The 24,447-nt window shown below is 35.8% G+C and overlaps 5 protein-coding genes across 5 annotated transcripts; 3 read left to right on the top strand and 2 right to left on the bottom strand.

Annotated features, from left to right (window-relative positions):
• The first annotated feature begins 1,917 nt into the window (after positions 1–1,917).
• On the top strand, positions 1,918–5,214 carry LOC109009091 (probable serine/threonine-protein kinase At1g01540). Its single transcript, XM_018989441.2, has 7 exons — positions 1,918–2,713; positions 2,873–2,977; positions 3,162–3,284; positions 3,415–3,585; positions 3,669–3,798; positions 3,921–4,130; positions 4,912–5,214. The coding sequence occupies exons 1-7, from the start codon at positions 2,043–2,045 to the stop codon at positions 5,068–5,070; spliced, it is 1,569 nt and encodes a 522-aa protein (XP_018844986.1). The 5' UTR covers positions 1,918–2,042; the 3' UTR covers positions 5,071–5,214.
• A 231-nt stretch (positions 5,215–5,445) lies between these two features.
• Positions 5,446–9,226, bottom strand: LOC109009088 (PI-PLC X domain-containing protein At5g67130). The gene is made up of 9 exons (XM_018989437.2): positions 9,078–9,226; positions 8,861–8,941; positions 8,601–8,723; positions 8,384–8,521; positions 7,197–7,295; positions 6,753–7,056; positions 6,192–6,415; positions 5,985–6,071; positions 5,446–5,830 (listed from the first exon to the last, which is right to left on the bottom strand). Exons 1-9 carry the CDS (start codon positions 9,081–9,083, stop codon positions 5,642–5,644), a joined length of 1,251 nt encoding a protein of 416 aa, XP_018844982.2. The 5' UTR covers positions 9,084–9,226; the 3' UTR covers positions 5,446–5,641.
• A 2,670-nt stretch (positions 9,227–11,896) lies between these two features.
• On the top strand, positions 11,897–14,760 carry LOC109009087 (subtilisin-like protease SBT1.9). The gene has a single exon (XM_018989436.2). It carries the CDS (start codon positions 12,297–12,299, stop codon positions 14,586–14,588), a length of 2,292 nt encoding a protein of 763 aa, XP_018844981.2. The 5' UTR covers positions 11,897–12,296; the 3' UTR covers positions 14,589–14,760.
• A 2,360-nt stretch (positions 14,761–17,120) lies between these two features.
• Positions 17,121–18,494, top strand: LOC109009090. Its single transcript, XM_018989440.2, has 3 exons — positions 17,121–17,728; positions 17,863–18,048; positions 18,149–18,494. The coding sequence occupies exons 1-3, from the start codon at positions 17,243–17,245 to the stop codon at positions 18,431–18,433; spliced, it is 957 nt and encodes a 318-aa protein (XP_018844985.1). The 5' UTR covers positions 17,121–17,242; the 3' UTR covers positions 18,434–18,494.
• A 3,305-nt stretch (positions 18,495–21,799) lies between these two features.
• Positions 21,800–23,213, bottom strand: LOC109009089 (mitogen-activated protein kinase kinase kinase 17-like). Its single transcript, XM_018989439.2, has one exon. It carries the CDS (start codon positions 23,128–23,130, stop codon positions 21,952–21,954), a length of 1,179 nt encoding a protein of 392 aa, XP_018844984.2. The 5' UTR covers positions 23,131–23,213; the 3' UTR covers positions 21,800–21,951.
• Positions 23,214–24,447: the final 1,234 nt, after the last annotated feature.

The following is a 24,447-nucleotide window of genomic DNA, read 5'->3' on the forward strand; positions in this document are numbered from 1 at the left end:
AAAAAATATTAAATAATAGTGTAGTGATCTATTACAATTAATTAAGTCATATTACCCTATGATAAATCGGGTGTCGCAAAAGGACAGGACTACTCGGATAGTAGCAAGTAAGAATGTGACACCCACTATAAGTTCATATTATTGTGAGATGAGAAACACTCTTTGTTGGATTCCTTTGCTAGGAATAACACAAAGTGCATGGTGCCAAAATCTAACCACCACAATAATAAAAAAGAAGTCGGAGAAACCCATGCATCATACTTGCGTGTGTCTAGCTAGGGTCCATATTTACTTTGCTTTCTTTTCAATCACAATTTCACAAATATATAGGATTAAGATAAGACATATTTGATGATGGTGTATAGGAGGAGGATTAAGACTGATCAGGGCTTTGATGGTGCACTAACAGGACAATGGCTAGCTATATCAACCCATGATACTCAAGTGCTGGTAGTCATGAGATGGGGGATGAATGGTTTTGAAAGAACAAGAGCCATAGAGTTGATTGGAGTGGGCACATATTCATCTGTCTGTCATGGATTGAGTTTGGTTGGAGAGAAAATTTACAAGTTTTTAGAACTTATTTTTTCAATATAAAATACTTTAGTCACGTATGAATTATATAAAAGTAAACTCACAAACTTACGTAATTTGATGTAGTACGCTAGATTATAAGATTACTTTTATTATAAAGTAGATTAAATGAATTTATTTGTAAATTCACTTTCATTTAATTATTTTGTGTCGACAACACTTATATTTTTCATTAGTTCGAGAAAAAGATAAAGGAAATAAATTTCATCAAAGATAAAAATATTTTAAGATAGACTATTTTATTTATCATAAATATAACTTATCTTATATAGAGAGGAATAATGATAACCACATAATACATTTTATAATATATTTAACAATATATATTACATTCTCGTGTATTTATATTTTTCTATAGAGTGTGTATTTATATTTTGGGTTAATTACATTTTGTCTCATTGAACTTTTACTCAATTTACAATGTGACTCTGAAACTAATAATTGCATCAAAATGGATTCGTTTACTTTCAAAACTTACCAATCCCTTATTCCGTCTACCAGCAACGTTAAATGTAATGAAAATTTACTGGAAAGATGTAATTCTCATCTAATTTATTATCATTGGCTATACAAAATATAAAATAATATATGATATCAATTAATAATAAATCACAAATCATTAAACATATATAAAATTATTTGATACTTAAGTTGTAAGTAAATATGAATAATCTATGTAGATAATAAATTTATTTGATACTCATTAACCATATATAAATTAATAAAAAATTATTTAAATTATAAAATTAAAATTAAGTGAATTATTAATGTGGATTATGTAACTAATTTATTAAAAAAATATTTTACTATAATTATATTTATGATGTTGATAGTTACTACTTATTAACTTAGACTTTACTTTTTAGTACGCATAATTATTAATATATTATATATTTTATATATATAGTTAATAATTTATTATTTATTATTAATTGATAATATATATTAATTTATATTTTATATGATCAATAATAATAAATTAAATAAAAATGATATATTTAGAGTAAATATTATGCGAGCAATATGTATAATAAATTTTTATTATATTTAACGTTGCTGATGGGCAGGAGAAAGGAATTGATAAGTTTCGAAAATAAGTGAATTCATTTTAACGTAATTATTCATTTCGAAAGAGTAAAATTTGGAGAGGATAAAATTAATCCTTATATTTTTCTACATAGAAAGCATTGACAGAGAATGTAATAATTTGTCCGTACTTACCGCTGGGAGAAGTACCATCAATGCCAACTGCTGTCTCCTCCGTCACTCCCTCGCCCACTGACCCACTTAAATTCACACTGCCAGAGGTTTAAAGTTTTTGTCAACTGTATTTTACACACATCGATCCACTTTCAGTGCATGTATAGGCGTCAAACCAGCTCTTCCGGTTTTTAGTTTCCCCTCGAAACACTAAAAGAGGATCAGACAAAGCAGACAAAAGACTTCCAATGTCTGATAACAAAGCAGGCCACATGAACGACCAGCTATCAAACCCGACCTCAATCTTTGGCCTTAAACTGTGGGTGGTTCTTGGGGTTTGTGTTGGAGCTGCCTTCGTCCTCCTTCTCTTTCTCATCTCTCTCTGCTGGCTCGCCTCGAAGCGCTCCAAAGCCAAGGCCTCTCACCGACCCACAATCCCACTTGTCTCCAAAGAGATCCAAGAGATCAGAGTCGACCATTCCCAGACCCAAAAGCACCACCACCATGAGACCAAGCCAAGCAGGACTCAAATCCAGGCCGTCCCATTTTCTGAACCAGACCCAGTTCCCGGAATCGAAAGGCAGGCCTTGCTGCTGCCACCTCCGGAGGAAGAGAGCCCAGTGGGGTACCAGAGGATTCTTATTGAGATTGGGAAGGGTCATCGGATTTCTTACCCTGAGCGGTTTTGTAGGTCTTCTTCTGGGAGTGGGGAGGGTCGTGGTTTTGATCAGGTGGCTATGGTGGTTCCTGAAGTTTCACACTTGGGGTGGGGGCATTGGTATACTTTGAGAGAGCTTGAGGCCTCCACCAATGACTTCGCTCACGAGAATGTCATCGGCCAAGGTGGGTACGGGATTGTTTATCACGGTGTTTTGGAGGACAACAATCAGATTGCTGTCAAGAATTTGCTCAATAATAGGTGCTCTCTTGTTATTATTATTATTTTCATGTGTTTTTTAGATGTCATGTGCTACAATATCCTGTTATTAGAATTTATGATTCAGTTCGTCTTCAATTAGTATTGAACCAATTGGTTATTGTTAAAGAATTAATGAATTAGAGTTTTGTTATTCATTAGGGGACAAGCTGAGAGGGAGTTTAAAGTTGAAGTTGAGGCAATTGGCCGGGTTCGGCATAAGAATTTGGTGAGATTGCTTGGTTTCTGCGCTGAAGGAGCTCATAGGTACTCAATTATTGCCTAATTACCACAACTTCCTTAAGTGAACATTTAGTCTTTGGTATTGCACGCTAGAGTTGATTAATGCTTCAATGGAGATGATACTGAGCTGCTTTATACTTTCATAAATGGTGTTTGATAGATTATCTTCAAGTCACCAGGGATAACTGCTTGTTTCCTTCTATGATAGGATGCTTGTCTATGAGTATGTAAACAATGGGAATTTGGAACAGTGGCTTCATGGGGATGTAGGGCCTTGCAGCCCTCTTACTTGGGAGATTCGGATGAATATCATACGTGGAACAGCAAAAGGGTATGATCCAAATTGGTCACATCTGAGCTTTATTCCTTTTTCTGCTTCTCATCCATGACACCAGTATATTGGCCACTTGAATAACATACTTAATTTATTGGTCATAGCTCTAACTTAACTAATCTTGTAGGCTAACTTACCTTCATGAGGGGTTGGAACCCAAAGTTGTCCACCGCGATATAAAATCAAGCAACATTTTAGTTGACAAACAATGGAATCCAAAGGTTTCAGATTTTGGCCTCGCCAAGCTCCTTGGCTCCGAGAGTAGCTACATAACAACCCGTGTCATGGGGACATTTGGGTATGTATAGCTCTGTATGTTTATGTATCTGTGTCTGGGTGAATGCAAAAGAGCTCACAACAGACTTGTTTCTATTTTTGTAGCTATGTAGCACCTGAATATGCAAGCACGGGCATGCTGAATGAAAGAAGTGATGTGTATAGTTTTGGTATTCTTATAATGGAAATAATTTCCGGGAGGAACCCAGTTGATTATAGCCGACCTCCCGACGAGGTTTGCACTATATCACTTTGCTTCAAAGATACATGAAAAAGCTAACAAATATTCTTCTAGGTTTGCCTTTTGTCATCTCTCCTCTTCCCTGTTTCTTTTGATTGAAAAGCCAATAATTTCAGGTCAACTTAGTTGAGTGGCTTAAGAATATGGTCGCTAACAGGAATGCGGAAGGAGTATTGGATCCAAAACTACTTGAGAAGCCTACTTCAAGGGCATTGAAGCGGGCTCTTCTTGTTGCTTTACGTTGTGTAGATCCTAATGCACAGAAGAGACCAAAAATGGGACACGTTATACACATGCTTGAAGCTGAAGATGCACCCTTCAAAGAAGTATGTATGCACTTGAAATTCTGCTAGAAAGTTCACTTCAAGTTCAAGTGACACTTATTAGCACACAAACAATTCATCATTTTTCTTTTTTCTTTTTTAAATACAAGTCCTAGTAGTGTCCTACTGTCAAAAAGCAAGGTATGCCAGCTCTGTTGAGAACAAATATCTTGTGCTGATGTTTAGGAAACTGAGAAGTGGAAGAAAATGAGGCATTGCTTCCAGGTGTACCATAATTGGCCATACCATTTGCATATTTGTCCCTTCAACGATTATATATGTTTAAGCAGGTTAGGTAGGAAATGGAGCTTAAATCATCGAAAAATTTCAAGTTATATGATCGATAAGAATTTCTCTTTTTTTCTTTTCTTTTTTCTTTTTTCCTTTTCAAGAAGGTGTAATCTATTACTGTTACCACAATCTCCATCCTAACAATCAGGATCGATAGTTCGACATTTAGGCTGTAACATTTAGCAACACAAACTGTATAGTTTGGTATTTATGGCACTAGGATTAGTTCACATTCCTTCCTTTGGCATAACATTTATTGAGTTCTCTTTGTTTATTTTCATGAACTATTTAATTGCTACTTCCTCTTCCTCCACTCTGCTCTTCTAGTGGGGTTAGGTTGGAACATGTTACTATCGGCATGAGATGCAAAATTTTGTGAGGTCATTTTTTGTTTTGTAATTAATTGAGTAAAACACATGACTTTTTATGCCTTTGATGTTATCTTTCTTTCTTGTAACTGTCTACTGATCAGGTTCTGATTGTCTTGTTTAAGGATCGTAAAGTAGGAAGGGACAGAGGAGACTCAGGTGGTGACACTGCTAGGGATGGGTTGAAAGAGAACGATTGTGAACACGGAAGTGGGGCGCATGCCAATGAGGCAAGATGGCAAAATCAAGAAGAAAATCTGAAGGTCCCTACGCCTGTTTTGTAAGTATTATAAGTATTGCTCACCTGTGTATGGCCCTCAACCTAGTTGGCAAAAGTAGCCATGTGACAGTAATATGATTATTTCTGTTCAGGAAGCCATTAGCAATGTTCTTGCTTTAAAATTGCCAATGTGATCAAGAAATATTTGGAATTATTACTGAATTTAAAAATGTATCAGATGAAAATATATTGGTCAAAAGAAAAAATACCAAATTCTCTTATTTTATATAACCGTTGTAGTGTTTGACTAATTTTATAAAAGTGGGTGGGGAAGTTTCCATTGACCTGCATCACCGATACTGACAAGTTTGCGAAGGGGGCTAGCTTTTGGAATTTAAATACACGACAAAGAGGTGAGGTTAGAAAGAAAGAAGAAAAAAGAACAGACAATGCAGCATATAAGCAAAACTCAATTGATCAAAGCACACAACAATCCCAGCAAGCCTTATGGTTTGTATCTATTTCACCCTTAATTACATCGAACCCGAGGTGACAAAACCATAAATTTTATTCAAAAAATGCTCAGTGTCGCTTAAAGAATAGAAGAGGAAGATAACCAGCAAGATGGGTATAAATTACAACCATATAAAGACAGTAGTAGCAAATATTGCCCCAAACAACCACCGAAGTTGCACTGGTCTACTGTCCAAGTAAGCAGCGTTGGAAGGAACGTCGGATGATGGTGTTGTGGATCCTCCTCCGACAGCAGCAGGGGGAGGGGGAGCAATGGGAGGGACATCACATGTACCGGATGTAGCATTTGCCTGCTCATTTATAACCAGTGTCAAATTACAGGTCACACCTTAGAGCCTTCCCCTTGTGTTCAAATCTTTGCTAAAATTCTTTTGTTTCACCAGACTAACCTAGTTTTGAAATGCCATATAATAAACAAACTGTGGGCAAAGTAATGTTGCAAACCTTGCAGTAGGCAATGTTGTCACACCCACAAGTCAGATGACCATTGGCTTCATCTACGGCTTCAGGGGCTCCTCCACCATCACTCCTCTGCCACAAATATGTGAATATTTTCAGAAAATATTCCTCAAATTCAGTTTCTTTCCTTAAACTACACACACACACACACACACACACAAAGAATGCACATAAAGCAGATAAAGCCAATACCTGGTAAAAATCAACAGCAATGAAGTTTGGCCACCGTTTGGCGCTTGCTTCATAACATGTTGTCATCATGCTGATTAATGGAGATGAATTGTCCGCGCAAGCATTACTTTGGTTGGGATCTGTAGAAAAATAGTTCTGAAGAACCAGGGATTTTGACAATGTTTCCATGGGAGAGGATTCAGCACGACTTGGACAGGAACCAGCTACCATCCCATCATTTCCATCTGATATCCCAGTACACCATCAAAATTGATTCTTTACCTCTAGTTAAAGTAATTTTTTTATATATAGTGTGACAAGCACAGTGTTTGTTCTAGCTTAACTTAGCTGGCTGTCAAGCAGAAACCGTGGAAGAAGAAATTGATGGATGCAAACAGTATCCAGAAAACAAAATTATTAGGACAAATATGTGATCTGGGGCCATCAAATTTTTTCCCTTGCAGACTTTTAATTCCTTGAGCTAGATTAATCTTTAATTTAGTGAACCTCTGGTCGTTAGGACATAAACTATTCAGCAAGTAAACAATGAAACAGGCATTGTTAAGAAAAGTTAAAACTCACACTGATTTTCTACAACATAGTTCCACTGATAAGCAATCCCCTCACTTGCCTCCTTGGATGATTTTGAAGTAAAGACCACCAACCGCTGATTCTTCTGCACCATGTCGTCGACTGTCGGCCAATCGCTGCCATTCTTGGGCATCCCCGACAACGGGAACAGGTACTTACTAAGGCCAGATGCATTAAAGACCTTTGTCAAGCCCTGTGAAGATGTCACATAATCCTCAATAAAAATGGTGACTATCTCCGACGTGTTTGCTTCCAAGAACACTTGGATCTCTTTCAGCACGTTAATGGCCGGTTGCTGGAAATAGGCAAAGTAAGTTCACGATCGATCAAAATAAAAGCATAAATAATAATTTAACATGGAATTAGAGTAAATGATTTGAAGTCCAAATCTTTACTCATTCTACAAAATTAAGCATAATTGAAAGACCTACTTACAAATGATGTGTAGTTGTAACATTGGCCGTTAAAAGAGTGACATAACCAGATGTCATTCTGGAAGTCGTACATATCTAACATAAGCCCTCGAACGCCATTCTACAAGGGGATAAGACAGACACATTATGTTATGAAAATTATTTTACCTAATCCATACAATAATTCAAAGACTACACCGGCCTAGCTAGGCACCAAAATTGATGTGGTTGGTTCCCACCGATCGAGCATAATTGAATGAAAAACAGCCATGTTAACTTGAATAATGCATGTCAAACTTCAAAGACTATGTTTAGTTACACAATTCAGATGAGATCTTTTGTTAAAAATTAAATAAAATATTATTATAATATAATTTTTATTTTGAAATTTAAAAAAGTTCAATTGCTTATTATATTTTATACGAGAGTTTGAAAAAATTGTAATGATTATATAAAATTAGATAGTTTAATGTTGTGTAACCGAACCAACCCAAATATTATAATTATTACACGAGATTTGCAGCTCTTAATCTTAATTATATGATGTGTATCAACATTCAGCTTGTTGATGCTCAAGCTGCTCAAGACCAGACTCTTGTTCCTGTTGTTAGCTGTTCGGTTCATCGGCATAGTAAGAATAATTTTACATATAGTCGTAAATTGCGTAAATGAGTACAGTCGTTTTGAAAAAAAGTGAGGTCTACTATTAAAAAATTAATTTCTTTTCATGTGAGTCTTATATTTATTTATTTTTTTTAAAACGATTGTACAATACTTACACACTCACAACTATAAAGATCATTTCTCACATAGTAAAGTGGCAGCCCCCTCATGAATACGTATTCAAATGTAAATTAAAACAGATGGCAAGTAAGTGGTCTTCGCCTAAATATGGACCCCAAAAAAAAAAAAAAAATGGACCTCCACTTCTAGCCAATAAGCAATTGCCACGTCATCAGCACTACGAATGTTAATTGTGTCAAGCAGACCATCGTTTCGTCTCAATATTGTTGAATATGTTTCAAAGAATATGAGCAATGAAATGAAATGCTGTCTAGAAGTAAATTCTTATTGCCGTCTAAAAATGGTGTCTAAAAATCAATCCTTGAAAACAGAACTATGTTTAGAATTTGAGACGAAGCGCTCGCATGCAGCAGAAATAATTACGGGAGGAAAGCCCAGAAAAGAAAATATTGTAGAGAAACTCACATTGAGTTGGCTGGTAACCGAGTCTTCCTGATTGGTGGGTGAGAGTAGAGCCACACCAGTCGCCGACTTTGCACCGGACAGAGCGTACGCGTTGTGAGTTGTCAGCCATGAATACTGGTTAAATGGCAGACCTTTCACCTGATCCAAATGCTTTTTTAATCAGAAAATAAAGCCACCAACAGACAAAAAAGCAAACAAACAAATGAAAAGGACTCACTTTTGATGTGGGGTTCAGTGGTTGGATCCGGACACATCTCGAACGGGTGTTCCCGTTTGCAGCGCACGTTTCGCAGCGTAAGCCGGTGTCGCATTCCCCGTCGGCGGAGCATGTCTCTCCGATCTGGGTTGGATAAGGACACGAGGAATCATATCATAATTAGAATTAACATTGCATATAATTATAGCTAAACGGTTTATTTATACATATAATTAAGAATGAAACAGGATTCATGCAGCCAGCGGAGATAAAGGAGACACCTTGAGACAGGAGGAACAGACGAAGAGACAAACTGCGATGAACAAACATCGAATTTGGAGATTGAAGACGCAGTTTATTCTCTGCAACATTAAAAAAAAAAAAAAAACAAAAGCAAAAAAACAGAGTTAGGAACTTATGGCTTATTGTGTCATCTGAATCATCAGAACATCAGAAGAAGAACGTAAGAATGAGATGAATTAAGGAGATAGGATATGCCTTCATTGTGAAATTTGGGTTTGTACGCGAGGGAGTCTCTCTCTCTCTCTCTGTTTATATCTAAGCATTTTAAGCGAAAGATAGAGGAGTGGTTCAGGAATTGACTTTGGCTATGCCGTCAGGAAGGTGAAATGAGAACGCAGATTACTATTTTTTTTTTTTTTTTTGAGTGGAGAGAGAGTTTTTAACTTCAGATTTTTTTTTAGATCGAGAATTATGTCAAATAGGTCACATGTTTTAATGCAAATTACAATTGATTAGCTTTGAACGATGAATTAATAATATTTCTGAAAAAAAAAAACAGATTTATTTATGATAGAATGAATGTTTTAGGACAATCTAATAATCTTTGTATTTTTTTCCTCAAAAAATTAATCTTTGTTTTTGGTGAAAGACATGAAAACACGAATTCCTTTTCTTTCTTATTAATAGTCGATCGGATCCGCTTCTCTGTCATGACTCATAATAGCTGCTACGTACCTATTATTGTGTCTCTCCCTTTAACAATTTTTAATTTTTGGGAAATTAATTCCCCTCCTGTGAATGAAATTAAAGGTCATGTGTTTTGTAGGTTGATTTTAGCTATATTTTACCATAAATAATATTCATTGTGTCCAACAAAAAACATATGAGCATTTAAATAAATGATTTGTTGTAATAAAATAAAAACAATAATTAAATTCCTAAATCATTAAAATATGTATTTGTTTTTATTTTAAAATGTTAAATAATAATGTAAATAGATGTGGGCTAGGAAATATCTGCCAATTAGATGGTTGTGTAAGTCTGGTGTATTTTTTTTTTATAAAAGACTTAATTTATTATTTAAAAATAATAATTTTGTGTATAAATCTCAAATTTATTTATTTATTTTATTTTTGATGAGTACGCGAGAATAAAATCGCAACTATTATCTCTATGAGTATGTTGGTACTAGTTTTATTTTTATTTTTATTTTCCTTCGCCGTCGCTGCAATAAACAAGATCTACTAGGCTTCTAGAAAACAATGGTACTGGCCGGTTCTCGGATTCTACGAGGTTACGTGTGAATATGTTACGACGACCAAAACAAATTGACAAATAAAACAGAAAAAAGGAAAAGAAATCCGTCATGTGACCTCGAATTTGCAGCCTTCTGGGACCAGAATTTATCTGAAGTTGTCCATTTCTTTGATGTCTTGTTTAATTTTAATTTGACCATATCATCTTCGGATCTTAGTCAACAGAAAACACAGAATTATATATAACTGTGATTTTATAATCTCAAAATAATAAAAAGAAAAAAATATTTAGATATTAATTAAAGAAATAATGAAAAGAATTAACAAGAATCTGTCAAACGCAGCCGATTTTTATTCTGCATGACTTTCAATTTCCTATTTGCCTAAATTTCCTTATTGTTCTGGAAACTCCAGAAGCAATCTAAAATGACTCAGTCTCGACCCTAGCTAGAAGGAAAGAGATAATATATAAAGTGACTATCATAATATTTATTTAGTATTTAATATTGTATAAAAAAAATTAACTCCATAAATCATGATCAACACAAAGAACATCAGCTATTAATCGTATGGTGGACTAATACCATAGAGACAAAGAACATCAAATATTTGTATATGCATGGTTGTAGCCGTTGCGTCACGTGGATTGGCTTCCTCGATCTCCTCTTAAGCTAATATTTTGATAGTGAGGTGATCTCAAATGATCTATAAATAGTAATAATAAAATATTAAATAATAGTAAAAAGTTACTCGCTCTAAGGTTGGTATTTACAAATTCAACCCCAAGTATCTAAATTTTTGTACCATCATAGATCTTCTAAAAGAGCCCAACTTAATCATGAAAGCTTTGTAGAAAGCTATGTGTGATGAAGTGTAAGCTCTACAAGAAAACAATACTTGGATCCTCGTCCCTTCTAATTCTCATGTAAATATCATCGGTTGCAAATGAGTCTTTAAAACCAACCAACATGATAATAGCACTCTTGATCAACTTAAAATCTGGCTTGTTTTGAAGGATTTCCACCAAATTGATGGCTTATCAAACTTGACATACGTATAACAACTAAGTGATAAAGATAAATACAATCAGCTAAGTGATAAGAGATGGTTTCTGTTGTTGAGATAAGGACTTGGGTTGTTCATCATGTTTTTCTTCAGCATATACTTCAACAACTTTTTCCTCAGTTGCTTATTTGATTCGTTGGTCGTGTTATAGGCGATCGTGGGAAGAAAATGGCTCCACGCTTCTTTCAGAGTAGGGTCCGGATCAAATCGGCCCATACATGAGGGCCTTCAAGTTCTAGTTAGAGTTTATTGGTATTAGGCCCAATAATTTTTCATGATGATATTCCAATTTTTTGAATGAACTTACTTATGGTGGATTAAGGTCTCGTTTGGTTGTTGGACTATACTGAAATCAATTCAGTTCAGTTCAATCTAATTTTAAGTTGAATAAAATATCTAAACACTCAATTTTCAAATCACTAAACTCATCTCAACTCCAAACTTCTTTACATGTAGAACCCACAATCTTTTTTAACTAACACATCTTTATAAGCGGAATCCACAATCTTTTTCAAATTTTCATAAATATATTTAAATTTATTTTAACATCCAAACACATCTAAACTCATTTTAAGTAGCCTCACAAACCTTACTACATCATCTCAACTCACTGCTATTCATAAAAAATTCAACGCAGCTCAACTTTCAAACGCAATATAAAATAATTTTTACAATATTGTTTCATAAACCCCAAATCAAAGTCTTTTTCCCATTAAAACTCGGCAAAACTCTATCAAAAACCACAACTTCAAAAACTATTTAAAAATCTCAGAACAGTCCAACCTACCTTTTCCGAGAGCAGCCTACTTTTTAAACACCTTAAGAAGCTGTATTCTATCTTTATGTACTCCAATTGAGTTTCATGTTGTTCTGGAGGGCGAAAGCTGTCGCTGATGTGATGCATGGGGAATAAATGAACGTTAAAATCGAGTAGTGGAGGTGGACAATCTAGTAATATTTTCCTGCTTTTCCCCTCCTTCTTTAACCAAAATAAGTGAAAAAAGGAAGCAAAGTATGACAACTAATATGTGGGAACATCTTTTCCTATTGGCAAGTAATCAGTTTTGCCACTTTAGTTTTGTGGACCAGACTTCAAAAGTGAATATTTTGTGTATTTCTAGGTCAACTTTGCTCTAACTCTGCAACTACTCCCATGGCTACTCCAACTCTGCAACTTCTTTGTTCCATTCTATTTTCTGTCTCCTACCTTTGCTCCAGTTTGGCACAATCCCACACATATATCATTCACATGGATTCATCATCCATTCCCAAAGCCTTCTCTGGCCACCAGAGCTGGTACTTGGCCACCCTTTCTTCTATATCAGACAATTCTGAAGAAACTCCAACCACTGCCGCCTCTAGACTTATCTACACTTACACTAGCTCTATTCACGGCTTTAGTGCATCTCTTTCTCTTTCTGAGCTTGAGGCCTTACAAAAGTCCACTGGCTATGTATCCTATACCCGAGATCGTCCTCTTACCATGCACACAACTCACACTTCTCAATTCCTTGGTCTGTCTTCTGTTTCTGGTGTATGGCCAGCTTCCAATTATGGCCAGGATGTCATAATTGGTTTAGTTGACACTGGAATTTGGCCAGAGAGTGAGAGCTTCAAAGATGATGGAATGACTCAGATTCCCTCTAGATGGAAAGGCAAATGCATCTCTGGCACCCAATTCAATGCTTCATCTTGCAACAAGAAACTTATTGGAGCTGGGTTTTACAACAAGGGTCTACTTTCCAACAATCCCCACTTAAAGATTTCCATGAAATCTCCCCGTGATACAAGTGGGCATGGAACACATACCTCATCCATAGCTGCAGGCAACTATGTAAAAGGCGCATCCTATTTCGGTTATGCCAATGGTACCGCAAGGGGCATGGCACCAAGGGCTAGAATAGCTATGTACAAAGCAGCTTGGAGATATGGGGTCTTCTCATCGGATGTTCTTGCTGCAATAGACCAGGCAATTCAAGATGGGGTGGATATATTGTCTCTGTCCTTGGGTTTTGCCTTGGATGGCAATTTCTTGGAAGATGATCCTATTGCAATAGCCACTTTTGCAGCCATGGAAAAGGGTGTACTGGTTGTGGCTTCTGCAGGAAATGATGGGCCTTTGTATGGTACCTTAATCAATGGAGCTCCATGGGTACTAACCACCGGTGCCGGGACTATTGATCGTGAGTTTGACGGAGTCTTATATTTAGGAAATGGTATGCAAATCACCTTTGTATCCTTGTATCCAGGGAATTATTCTCTAAGACAACTGCCTCTTGTTTTCATGGACGGCTGCCAAAGTGTGGAGGAGATGAAGAAAAATAGAAACAAGATAGTTGTGTGCAAAGACGATCTTAGTATAAGCACTCAGGTTGAAAATGCCGAGGTTGCAAGAGTTTATGGAGCCATCTTCATCTCCAATTATTCTCTATCTGAACTCTACACAAGAAGCTCGTTTCCAACGGCATTTTTCGGTCTGCGAGACGGCCAAACAGTAATAGACTACATAAAGAAGAACAGCAATCCAAGAGGAAGCTTGAAATATCAAAAGACAGTAACTGGTACAAAGCCAGCACCACTGGTGGATGGGTATAGCTCCAGAGGGCCATTTCTAAGCTGCCCCAGAGTCCTAAAGCCAGACCTTCTGGGCCCTGGATCCTTAGTCCTCGGGTCATGGTCTCCAACTACTTCAGTTGCTGTAGTTCAATCACGTCCTTTATACAGCAACTTCAATCTTGAGTCGGGCACCTCAATGGCTGCCCCTCATGTTGCTGGAGTAGCTGCACTTATAAAAGAAGTGCACCCAGATTGGAGCCCTGCGGCCATTCGGTCTGCCCTGATGACTACAGCAAGCTCTTTAGACAACACCTTTGGCCCCATAAAAGACAAAGCAAACAATGAGCTGCCAGCCAGCCCTCTAGACATAGGAGCTGGACACCTCAATCCCAACAAGGCACTTGATCCTGGACTTGTCTACGATGCAACAGTGGAGGACTACGTAAAGCTTCTCTGTGCAATGAATTACACGGCAACCCAAATCAAAATCATTACTAGGTCCACGCACAACTGTCTGAACTCGTCTTTGGATCTTAATTACCCATCTTTCATAGCCTTCTTCAATGATTATGATTCGGGTTCGGACACAAAAGTTGTGCGCGAATTTCGGAGGACAGTGACTAATGTCAGAGAGGGGAGATCGAGTTATACTGCAAAGTTAACAGCAATGAGTGGTTTAAAGGTGAAGGTGGAGCCAGAGAAGCTGGTATTTAAGCAGAAGTATGAGAAGCAAAGCTATAAGCTCAGTTTGGAGGGGCCAAAAGTTTTGCAGGAGGTGGTGATCCATGGCTCTCTTAGTTGGGTGGATGATCTTCGTCAATATGTGGTGAGGAGTCCAATAGTGGCGACGAGTTTGGTTCCGGAATCACTTTCGAAGACAAAGCTATAATTATTCTGAATTATGCATATATTATATATATAAAGTTCTTTTCCCCATTTTTTTGCTTCTCACTTCTTACTTCTCTTTATAGCTTTTCTATCTTTCCATTGTCAGACAGAGGAGTATACGACCTTAACAGTCAGATGTTTTAGTGATTGAAAACTGCGAATCTCGATGAAGCAATGACCAATGATAGCTGTGATGAGTCAATAAATTAAAGTAGAATTATACAAAGAAATAGCTTCAAAGTGTTAAAAAAAAATATTTTTTTTTTGGTTTTTTGGGGTAAGTCATGATATAAAACTGTAAAACTGGAAAGACAAAGCCCAAAACTCAAAATACAAGTATGCCTCAATTGCAGAACCAATTGCATCATACCAGCACTTCCATATAAACATCAACACAAGAACATAGAACAGTGGCGAACAGAGGAAATTCAATTTATTGCAGCAACCAAAGCAACGTGTAACAATTGAGATCATCAAAATCCACCTCAAACAAATAAAATAAGTTGTGATAGAGACGCGGCAGCACCAAAGCTACCACCAAGAGTGGCAATGACATTTCCCACTTATCCCAACAACTACACAAATGCACAAACCAGGGGCTAAACCAATGCAAACAAAAGTAGGTTCACATGCGCAGCAAATACACGAGTGCAGCGAGTTAATTAACATTATAGCTAGAGGCCCACCACTGCAGCCATTTCCACTACTAGAACAAGACAAAACTCATTGGGTGAGTAAGTAGAACACAAAGCAGATATCTGCAAGCAAAGTGAGGGACAACAACACACAACAGCCAAAAAAGGTGAGTAACTCAATTCCTTCAACCCAACACAGTAGTTACATAGCCACCCCATATAGACAAGAACGAATAACCAACACAATGTCAGATCATACAAATACATCATCTTCTGGAGAAATTGTTCACAAATAAAAATGGTCAAACCAAAGGCAAATGGGTCTCCCATCATCGATGGGGAATTGCATTCTTCCCCGAGCAGATTCCCCAAGTTGTAGAATTTTTCTCCATATCCAAGAACCATCACCTGAAATTATAAGATATCGGAAGCTTCGATTTTAAATGAACTAGCACAGCTAGACCAAACTGACTGATATTCCATAGTAGTCTAAGCTAGGCCACCTGATTTCAAGTAGCCAAATTCCTGACACCATCAGTATATCAACAATATTTTAAGAAACCCAAGTGCCCTCTATTTTCAGCTCACTTTCCTTTCGTATAAAAGCCACAAGTGTTTGCTCCACTTGCTGCCTGATGACTGCTTTAAGTAATAGAATTACGGTGGACCAATATATTTGATAGAAAAAAAGGATAGAGTTGATGACTTGAAGCCTGCCAATAAAGGGTAACACCGTACAAGTCCAAAGTCTCAGCCTTTGTCATAATTTTCTCTGTAAGTGCATAACAATCTGGTTTTTGCAATCAAGAAGAGATTAACGACACAGTACCGAGGTACCGACATGAAGTTCATCCTCCTTGAATCCTAAAATATTCAGGATGTGGTCCATCCCAGGCACAGCCGTAGAAACCCCACGAGTTCAGATATGATACAGCACTTATATATCCCAATCTGGAAACAACTTTGACATATTATGGAAGTTTGTCAGGCACTCCTTTTATATTGAACATCTACCCAATACCACCTTTAATTACTGAAAATAAGTAGATCATCCGCAAAGCAGATGTGGGGAATTCCCTCCTTGTTGAAAAACTATAGGTATTTGAAAGGTCCCCTAATTAACCACCATATTATTCAGTAATGCAGAGAAAGCTAGCTTCCAAACAACTTTTTTTCTGCAAAACTTCACGGATTGATCTTTAAGTATTCGATTCGGTACTGCATCTTCACGTGCTCTTAAATCTAGCTAATTGTGTTTTCACAACTGTGATGATCAATCTTAAGAGTATGTGCCCTTGGAATCCAAATTTGGTGTCATTATGAGGGAGATTGTGATGGCAGCTTATATATATTAATTTATTATTCAGACTCTTGGCGCCTACTTTCTATGTGGCAAGACCCGGACAACCCATACCACAACCTAGTCTGCTCTTGCTTTAACAAGAGCCCTAAAATTAGGTGGAGTTTTGACCATGTTGCTCGTGTGGTAGATCCATGGACAGTAGCAGCCACTTGTACGGCCGGATGACCTAGATGGTATGGGCTACGTGCTTCTATTATGCAGGAGTAAAATTCCTACACAATCCAAGCCCCATTCTAGAGACCTATTTTTCGAATCAGACGTATATGTAGGTAGTGTTGCCTGACCAGGTATATCTTTGATAGACAATATAATAAACCAAAATCAGCAACGAGAGACAACTGCAATGGTTCCTGGCCTGTGTGCAGAGATCCACCTTGTGGTATTAATTACCTTCATACACAAGACTTCGTAAACAATAAAGAAAGCAAAAACATAACGTGCTGTACCCATGACGTGCGTTCTGGAGATTCTATAACTGTCCAAGAATTTAATTATATTCAATCAAAAATCAAACAGTCAATGCTCTCTTTATACTTTCACTTCTCCTACGATTATCTTCCATCTATCTAACCCATTGGCCCTCGAGTTAGCTGTGCATGTTAGCCTGACCACCACCACCACCTCCATTAACGCCAGCACCATACCTTCAACAAAACAATGTCAATGCTGGCCAAGACCGATTCCGAGGTGAGCAGCCTGTCCCAGTCGTCTCCTGCGAGGTCCCCTCGGCGGCCTGTCTACTACGTCCAGAGCCCTTCCAGGGACTCCCATGATGAGAAGACGACCAACTCCTTCCACTCCAGCCCAGTGCTCAGCCCCATGGGTTCCCCTCCCCACTCCCACTCCAACTCCTCTCTCGGCCCCCACTCTCGGGACTCCTCCTCCACTCGCTTCTCCGCCTCCCTCAAGCCCGGCTCTCGCTCCAAGAACCACAGCTCCCAAAGGAAGGGTTGGAAGGCCTGGAAGGAGTTCGATGCCATTGAAGAAGAAGGCCTTCTTAACGATGATGATGGGAACCCACATGGCCTCACTCGCCGCTGCTACTTTCTCGCTTTCGTTGTCTGCTTCTTTGTGCTTTTCTCTTTCTTTTCTTTGATCCTCTGGGGTGCAAGCCGTCCCCAGAAACCCGTTATTACCATGAAGGTGGGCATCGATCTTTCAATTACCATACCATTAATTTCTTGTTTATCTGTACATTCAATGATAATTAATTGAACAGAAAGCAGCATACTTTTTTGTGATCACGAGGGTGTTGATTTGTTTGTGCATGATTGCAGAGCATTTTATTCGACCAGTTTGTGATTCAAGCGGGTGCAGATTTCTCAGGAGTAGCCACGAACATGGTGTCCATGAATTCCACAGTGAAGCTTACATTTCGAAACACAGCATCATTTTTCGGGGTCCATGTCGCGTCAATGCCTTTAGATCTCTCCTATTCTCAACTCACTGTAGCCTCTGGAACCGTAAGCCATCCAAGATTCTTTCCATTCATTTTACTCGAAAATCTTCGTTTCATTCTGATAATAATAATTTATTCAATATATGGATGTTGATAATTTTCAGGTACATAAGTTTTATCAATCAAGAAAGAGTCAGAGATCAGTATCTGTGATCCTGAAAGGAAGCAATATCCCATTGTATGGAGGGGGAGCAAGCTTGAGCAGCTTGAATGGTGCACCAATTGAGCCAGTGCCACTGACTTTGAAGTTCCTGGTTCGATCGAAAGCGTATGTTTTGGGTAAACTGGTGAAGCCCAGGTTCTACAAGAGGGTTGAGTGCTCAGTTATAATGGATCCAAAGAAAATGAGCAAGGCCATTTCGCTCAAGAACAAGTGCACTCACCAGTGAAGGAAAAATAATACCACAGATGCATATATTGGTATATTGGTCATGTATTTTTTTTTTTTTTTTTTTTTGATACGGTCATGTATTTTGTTGTTGATTATGAAAACTAGTTTTTTTTTTTTTTTAACTTTTTTTGGAATAATTTATTTAAGCATTAAATAGTTGGGGAAATAATTACTCGAAATGCAGCCTTTTCGGCTTATAAGCAGGAGTTGACTGCAGGGGTTCCGGATCTCATTGCTGACTGGCCTGAAGAATCCAGAGGATTTCAGGGAAAGGGTAATGATAAATTTATTATTTTTTATTATTCTCTTTATTATTTATTATTTAATATTAAGAAAGTCATTATTAATAAAATTATATATTTTTTTAATTTTTTTCTTAAAGATTAAAGATGTTAAGATAATACTTAAAATAAAATAATAAAAAATAAAAAATTTAAATATATTATAAAAGATAGAAAGTAATAACCTATTATTATCCAGGAAATAAGAAAACACGAGTTGAGTAGTTGGTCGGTGGTATGATTTTTTTTTTTCACTTATAAATTTATTTTGCTGGCGATTGATAATGTCTTAAGAGTTTTTGTTCGGATTTTAAGGCAAAAAATGAGAAAATACATAGATATGAAGTGAGGAGTTGGTCGGTGGAATGAACTGTTGTTGTTGTTATTATTATTATTATTATTACAATTTTCACTTGTAACTTATTGACCGATTGATCAAAATTTCTTAATTGGTGCGTTTGGATAGCTAGATATTGCAAGGAGCACTTCGATGTGGGCCTTTAAAATCCAAATCCCCTGTTTGGAATCTTGGATCATATATTAAAAGTTGAAATTTAGATTTGAATTTGTATTAAGACCTCTTTTGATTACACATATGAGAGTAGTGAGATAATTTATGAATGGTAGTGAAATAGTTTGAATTAAGATTTTAATAGAGAGAAAATTTTGAATAAAAAAAATATAAAGCTAAAGGAAGGATAGAATATAGTTTTTTAATATTTGAAAATGTTGATTTTTTTTTTAAGAAGTTTAGGAAATTTGTAATGATTATGTGAAAAATTTGAAAAATATTTGTATTTAAATAATGTTTGAATGTTGAGATGAGATAGATGATTTCAAAAATTTATAAAACCAAACCAGGCTGATCTTAACCGATTTTTAATTATTATAAATCTTGGAGAATTAAAATCCAAATCTTTGAAGGCTAAATGCAACTTAAGGTTTTTGTACCGATTTAAAGAAGGGAGAAAGAGAAAAATAGACACATTGCATACCTCTATATCTCTCCTATTTAAATTTTGAAAAATGATATTTACAATCATATAGTATTTAAGCGCCATGCATTCATTTAAAAAAAATTAAAAAGTAAATAAATATGTGATATATATGAGAAAATTATTTTTTTTCATCCCATCTCAACTCAATATCTAAATATAATTTAAATACAAATATTTTTCGATTTCAAATTTTTAGAATTTTCATCTAATCAATAATTAATCATTATAAATTTTCCAAACTTACAAATATAACACAAAAAATAATTTACTTTTTCAGATCTCAAAATAAAAATAATATTATAACAATATTTTAATTTGATAATATTTTTATTTAAAATTTTCTTTTTCCTTTCCCAAAATCTTTTAAAACTTCTTAATTCAAATTATTTCACTATTATTTACAAACTATATTACTATTATTCACAAATTTTGATGTGATGTTTAGATAGTGAATTGAAATGAGATAAGTTGAGATGAAAGTTAAATAAAATATTATTTATAGTATTATTATTGTTTTAAAATTTAAATTAATTAAATTATTTATTATATTTTATCTAAAAATTTAAAAAAATATATAATAATAAAATGAGATGAGATGAAATATTTTAAAAGTTTATATTGAAAGAAATTGAGAAGTCTGAGCCCAGAACCCAAGTCCACTTATATTCAGCCTCCAAAAGAACCGAATTTCATTATTTTTATCTATCTTGTTTTATCTCATAATATTAATATGATATTGTATATTAACTTTTAATATTAATTCTTATTTTTTGTAGCTTTAATATTTAGGAACCCAAATACACTTATATTCAGCCTCCAAAGGAATTGAACGGTCGAACCACCGTTCCTTGCCTCCAACGGGATTGGATTTATTTTTTTTTTCCCCTTTCAGAGATGCGTCCAAAAAAAAAAATTTCATAAAATTAAATTATGTAATTTAATATAGTACGTCAAATTATAAAATTACTTTATTTTGTAGCTCTTTTATTTAGAGGGACGCTATATATTACATTTACATCTATCTTATTTGTATCTTATAATATTAATATGATATTGTATATATATATATATATATTTTTTTTTTTTTGAAAAAAAAGATTTAAGAATCTATTGATTATTAATATGAAATTTCTTGTAGGTTTAATATTTTATTTTATGAAAATCAGTTCTAATGGTACATGAGCTTATGTTGCTATAGAGTTCATAATTCTTCTAGTAGCCTTCTTTTTTTTGTCCTTAAACTACTAAGATGTTTTGGTGCACCGAAATGATTCTTGTTTGTTAAATTGTCTGAACAACCTAACCTCCAATAATTTGGTATAACTTGGAAGACAAACTTGATCCTACCCCACAAAAATACCAATTCTGGTCAACTCAATGCTAATCTTAATCACTCCATACTTCAACTATACAAATCAGTCCCTCAGATATCACATACCACGAGTTTCTTCTGCCACAAGTAAGGATTATTAATAAAATTAGAATTTCGTTCTCTTCTTGAAAAAAAAAAAGAATAACTTCCTATTAAGAACCAAGTATATGAGGCATCATGCTGGAAATTATAGAAAGAAGGAACTAATGTATAAGAAAATCTCTGAAAAGAATATATTTTTACTCCAACATGGTGGGTGGAGGATAAACAAACCAAACCAACCACAAATTCAGTCCCAAATTGCATATTTTGAAACTGGGAGAATTGGCTCTACTGAAAGGCCCTCCAATGGGAGAATATTCCCAAATAATACCAACTTCATTTACCAATTGCACCCACACTTGCTTGGGTTGTTGGCCACCTCTCTCCTCTTGAGAAAATCCAATTTCTTGACCATTTTGACTACACCCACTACAATTATTCTATTTTTTTGCAATAAGATTTATTAAACATTGAGAAAAAAGAAAACCAGAATTGTTAAAAGGCTTTAGTTTGACCATATAATGAAGTTTTTTCCAAATATTAAACTCTGAAAATATTATTAAAATATATTTTTTAATATTATTTTTATTTTAAAAATTTATTTTATTTTATATATGAATTTAAAAAATTATAATAATAAAACGATATAGCTGTCAAAACAATAAGGTTAATTCTTTGTAAAACTTTAAACTCAATAAAAGATTTTCTGTACAAAGTCGAGGGAGGGGCCAATCAGAATCGAGTAGAGTCAGACTGTTAAAACACATCTCTATCTCTCTCTCTCTCTCTCTACCCTAATATTTACAATAAAAAAGATCACAATCTAATCAGAACCGTTAGATGTGACGAAACTCTTCCCAAAATTACTTGCCACTTCTTCTACCCTTCTCTGCTCTGAATCACCCGGTTCTGAACCCCTCACCGTGAACCAACTCTCGGAAAAGGACCAATTGGGTGCCTCGTCGGTCACCAGCTGCCGGAGTCTATCCGTCGGAGAAGAAAAACTTGACAAGAATGACGAACTGAAACCAGAATTTAATTTCCATTCAAACAATTTACCGGACTCCGGTGAAGATTCCGGCGAAACTACAATCGAAGATTGCACTGAAACCCATTCTGGAAAATTGAAAGGACTTCTCGGAGATGTTGATGTTTTAAATTTATCGGTGTCCTCCAATGGAACAGCGTCATGATCGTTATTATCGTCAGCAGCAACGAAGGGATGGTCCAGAAGCATTTCAGCCGTCCACCGATTTCTTGGATCCTTCACAAAACACTTGCCGAGAAAATCTTTCCCTTCGAAAGAAAATTCCTTTGGAACTTGTGGCACTTCATCACTATCCCCAATTCGAAGCAAAAGTTTCCACATATTCACCTCGGGACCACAGTCCCACGCCGGCTTCCCGGTGAGCATCTCCACCAACGCGCACCCAAGAGCCCAAATATCCGCAGGTGATTCGTACTCGTTGCAGTTAACTGATTCCGGCGACATATTCATAGGAGTTCCTCTGATCTCGGCCCTGCTCTGTTGTTGCTCTGCTTTCTTTGCCAGTCCAAAATCCGCGATTTTGATTGCTCCATTGGCAAACACAAGGATGTTCTCAAGCTTTATGTCGCAGTGAACGAATCCTTTGGCGTGAACATCACGAAGCCCTTTGAGTATCAACTTCGCGTATCGCCGAACATCGGATTCCGGTAACCGGCCGCCACGACTATTAACCTGATCGGCCAAACTCCCATTAGAGGCGTACTCCAAGAACAGATTATAGAACTCCTCGCCTTTCTCGAAGCTGAGATCGTCTCCAAAGCATCGAATGACTTCGGGGCAAGTCGAAAGCTGATGGAGCACTTGTTTCTCGTTCCTTAGCGAGGCAGAGTTGGATGATTCAGAAGATTTGACGACCATTACCGGATGAGCTTGAGCGGAACTGTTTCTGGGTATGGCCAAACTCACGGTTGCGAAGCTTCCATGACCGATTGGGTCTCCTCGAACCCACTCCATGGTCTCTCTCAAAACGGTTTCTTGCTCTGGTTTTCTTTGTCAGGGGAAGAAAGAAAGAAACGTAGGCGGCAACTGACCTTTGTTTTCCTAACTTGGACGATAAGAGCCTAAAAGCATGGATGTCCTTTTATACCAAGGAATAAGATTTCTTTCCTTAATTTTGTTATATTTTTTTATTCAAGGATTAATGTTAAAGCCATGATTGAAGCACGTGATATGCGAGGATATTCTTGGCTTCTATACTGAATATTATATATATATATATATGTATATAGAGAGAGAGAGAGAGAGAGATGTTGATAGCAATGGTAGATGGAAGATCCATGCAATGCATCCTTTTGAGATATTATTTTTTACTGAAATCATAAGCGGATTGGATTTGAATTTAGATTGTGATGGTTAAATATTAATTTTTATTTTGGTGCGGAAATCTGAGGAGTTAATGCTAGTTTTGTAGTTATATACATCTATGATCTTCAAAAATATAATCAAAATCTTAAATGCACAAGATAACATTATCTGTTTTAATGTCATCTATATCTAATATCTAGTTAGCATCACAAAACCGCACCCCTCTAATTACTATCATTAACCTTATCAATTATCATTAGGTTCAAACCTATCATCGGATTGGTTTGTTTTCCCATGCCATAAAACTATCATCACGACTAATCCCATTAAATTAGAACCATAAATATTTTAGTCTCAAAAAATTACATGAAAGTAAACCAATAAAGTGATGTGATTTGATAGGGTATTTTAGATTATAAAATTATTTTAGTACCATGAAGTTATATTATTTTGTGAATTTACTTTTATTTAATCCATTTATATCTATATTAATTTTCAATTAGAAATATATAAGATAATTCTACCTAAACAAATGGTAATCTCTCCTTGAAAGTCTCTAAATTTAAATTGCTTTTGACACTAATGTGGGGTCGATGGTGCTCAAATTAAGGGGATTGTTTGATTATACAAAACTAAACTATCTCATCTCATCTTATCTATAAAATTAAATTATATAGTCTTATCTTATCTTATATAATCATTACGATTTTTTAAACTTTTAAATAAAATATAATAAATAATTTAATATTTTAAAATTTTAAAATAAAAATTATATTAAAAATAATATTTTATTTCATTTTTAATAAAATATCCTATCTCGTTTTATTTGAAATAATGAACACCGTCAGACTCATTAATATTAAGCATGTTATAACTATAAGTTTGAAAATAGGAAATGAAATAGTGATTAATAATGATCACTATCATTATCATTATTAAATTGGGCATATTGGTTCCAATGATTGA

This window comes from Juglans regia, chromosome 7 (genome assembly GCF_001411555.2).
Source record: "Juglans regia cultivar Chandler chromosome 7, Walnut 2.0, whole genome shotgun sequence".
NCBI lineage: Eukaryota > Viridiplantae > Streptophyta > Magnoliopsida > Fagales > Juglandaceae > Juglans > Juglans regia.

Excerpts from the sequence above, each read along its gene's own strand:
- LOC109009091 (XM_018989441.2), top strand. The coding sequence starts at position 2,043 with ATGTCTGATAACAAAGCAGGCCACATGAACGACCAGCTATCAAACCCG. Across the intron at positions 3,799-3,920 it reads ATAGCCGACCTCCCGACGAG|GTCAACTTAGTTGAGTGGCT; the intron begins GTTTGCACTATA and ends CAATAATTTCAG. Across the intron at positions 4,131-4,911 it reads AAGATGCACCCTTCAAAGAA|GATCGTAAAGTAGGAAGGGA; the intron begins GTATGTATGCAC and ends GTCTTGTTTAAG.
- LOC109009088 (XM_018989437.2), bottom strand. Across the intron at positions 8,522-8,600 it reads CACTGAACCCCACATCAAAA|GTGAAAGGTCTGCCATTTAA; the intron begins GTGAGTCCTTTT and ends CATTTGGATCAG. Across the intron at positions 7,057-7,196 it reads GTTACAACTACACATCATTT|CAACCGGCCATTAACGTGCT; the intron begins GTAAGTAGGTCT and ends GCCTATTTCCAG.
- LOC109009087 (XM_018989436.2), top strand. The coding sequence starts at position 12,297 with ATGGCTACTCCAACTCTGCAACTTCTTTGTTCCATTCTATTTTCTGTC.
- LOC109009090 (XM_018989440.2), top strand. The coding sequence starts at position 17,243 with ATGTCAATGCTGGCCAAGACCGATTCCGAGGTGAGCAGCCTGTCCCAG. Across the intron at positions 17,729-17,862 it reads AACCCGTTATTACCATGAAG|AGCATTTTATTCGACCAGTT; the intron begins GTGGGCATCGAT and ends GCATGATTGCAG. Across the intron at positions 18,049-18,148 it reads TCACTGTAGCCTCTGGAACC|GTACATAAGTTTTATCAATC; the intron begins GTAAGCCATCCA and ends GATAATTTTCAG.
- LOC109009089 (XM_018989439.2), bottom strand. The coding sequence starts at position 23,130 with ATGGAGTGGGTTCGAGGAGACCCAATCGGTCATGGAAGCTTCGCAACC.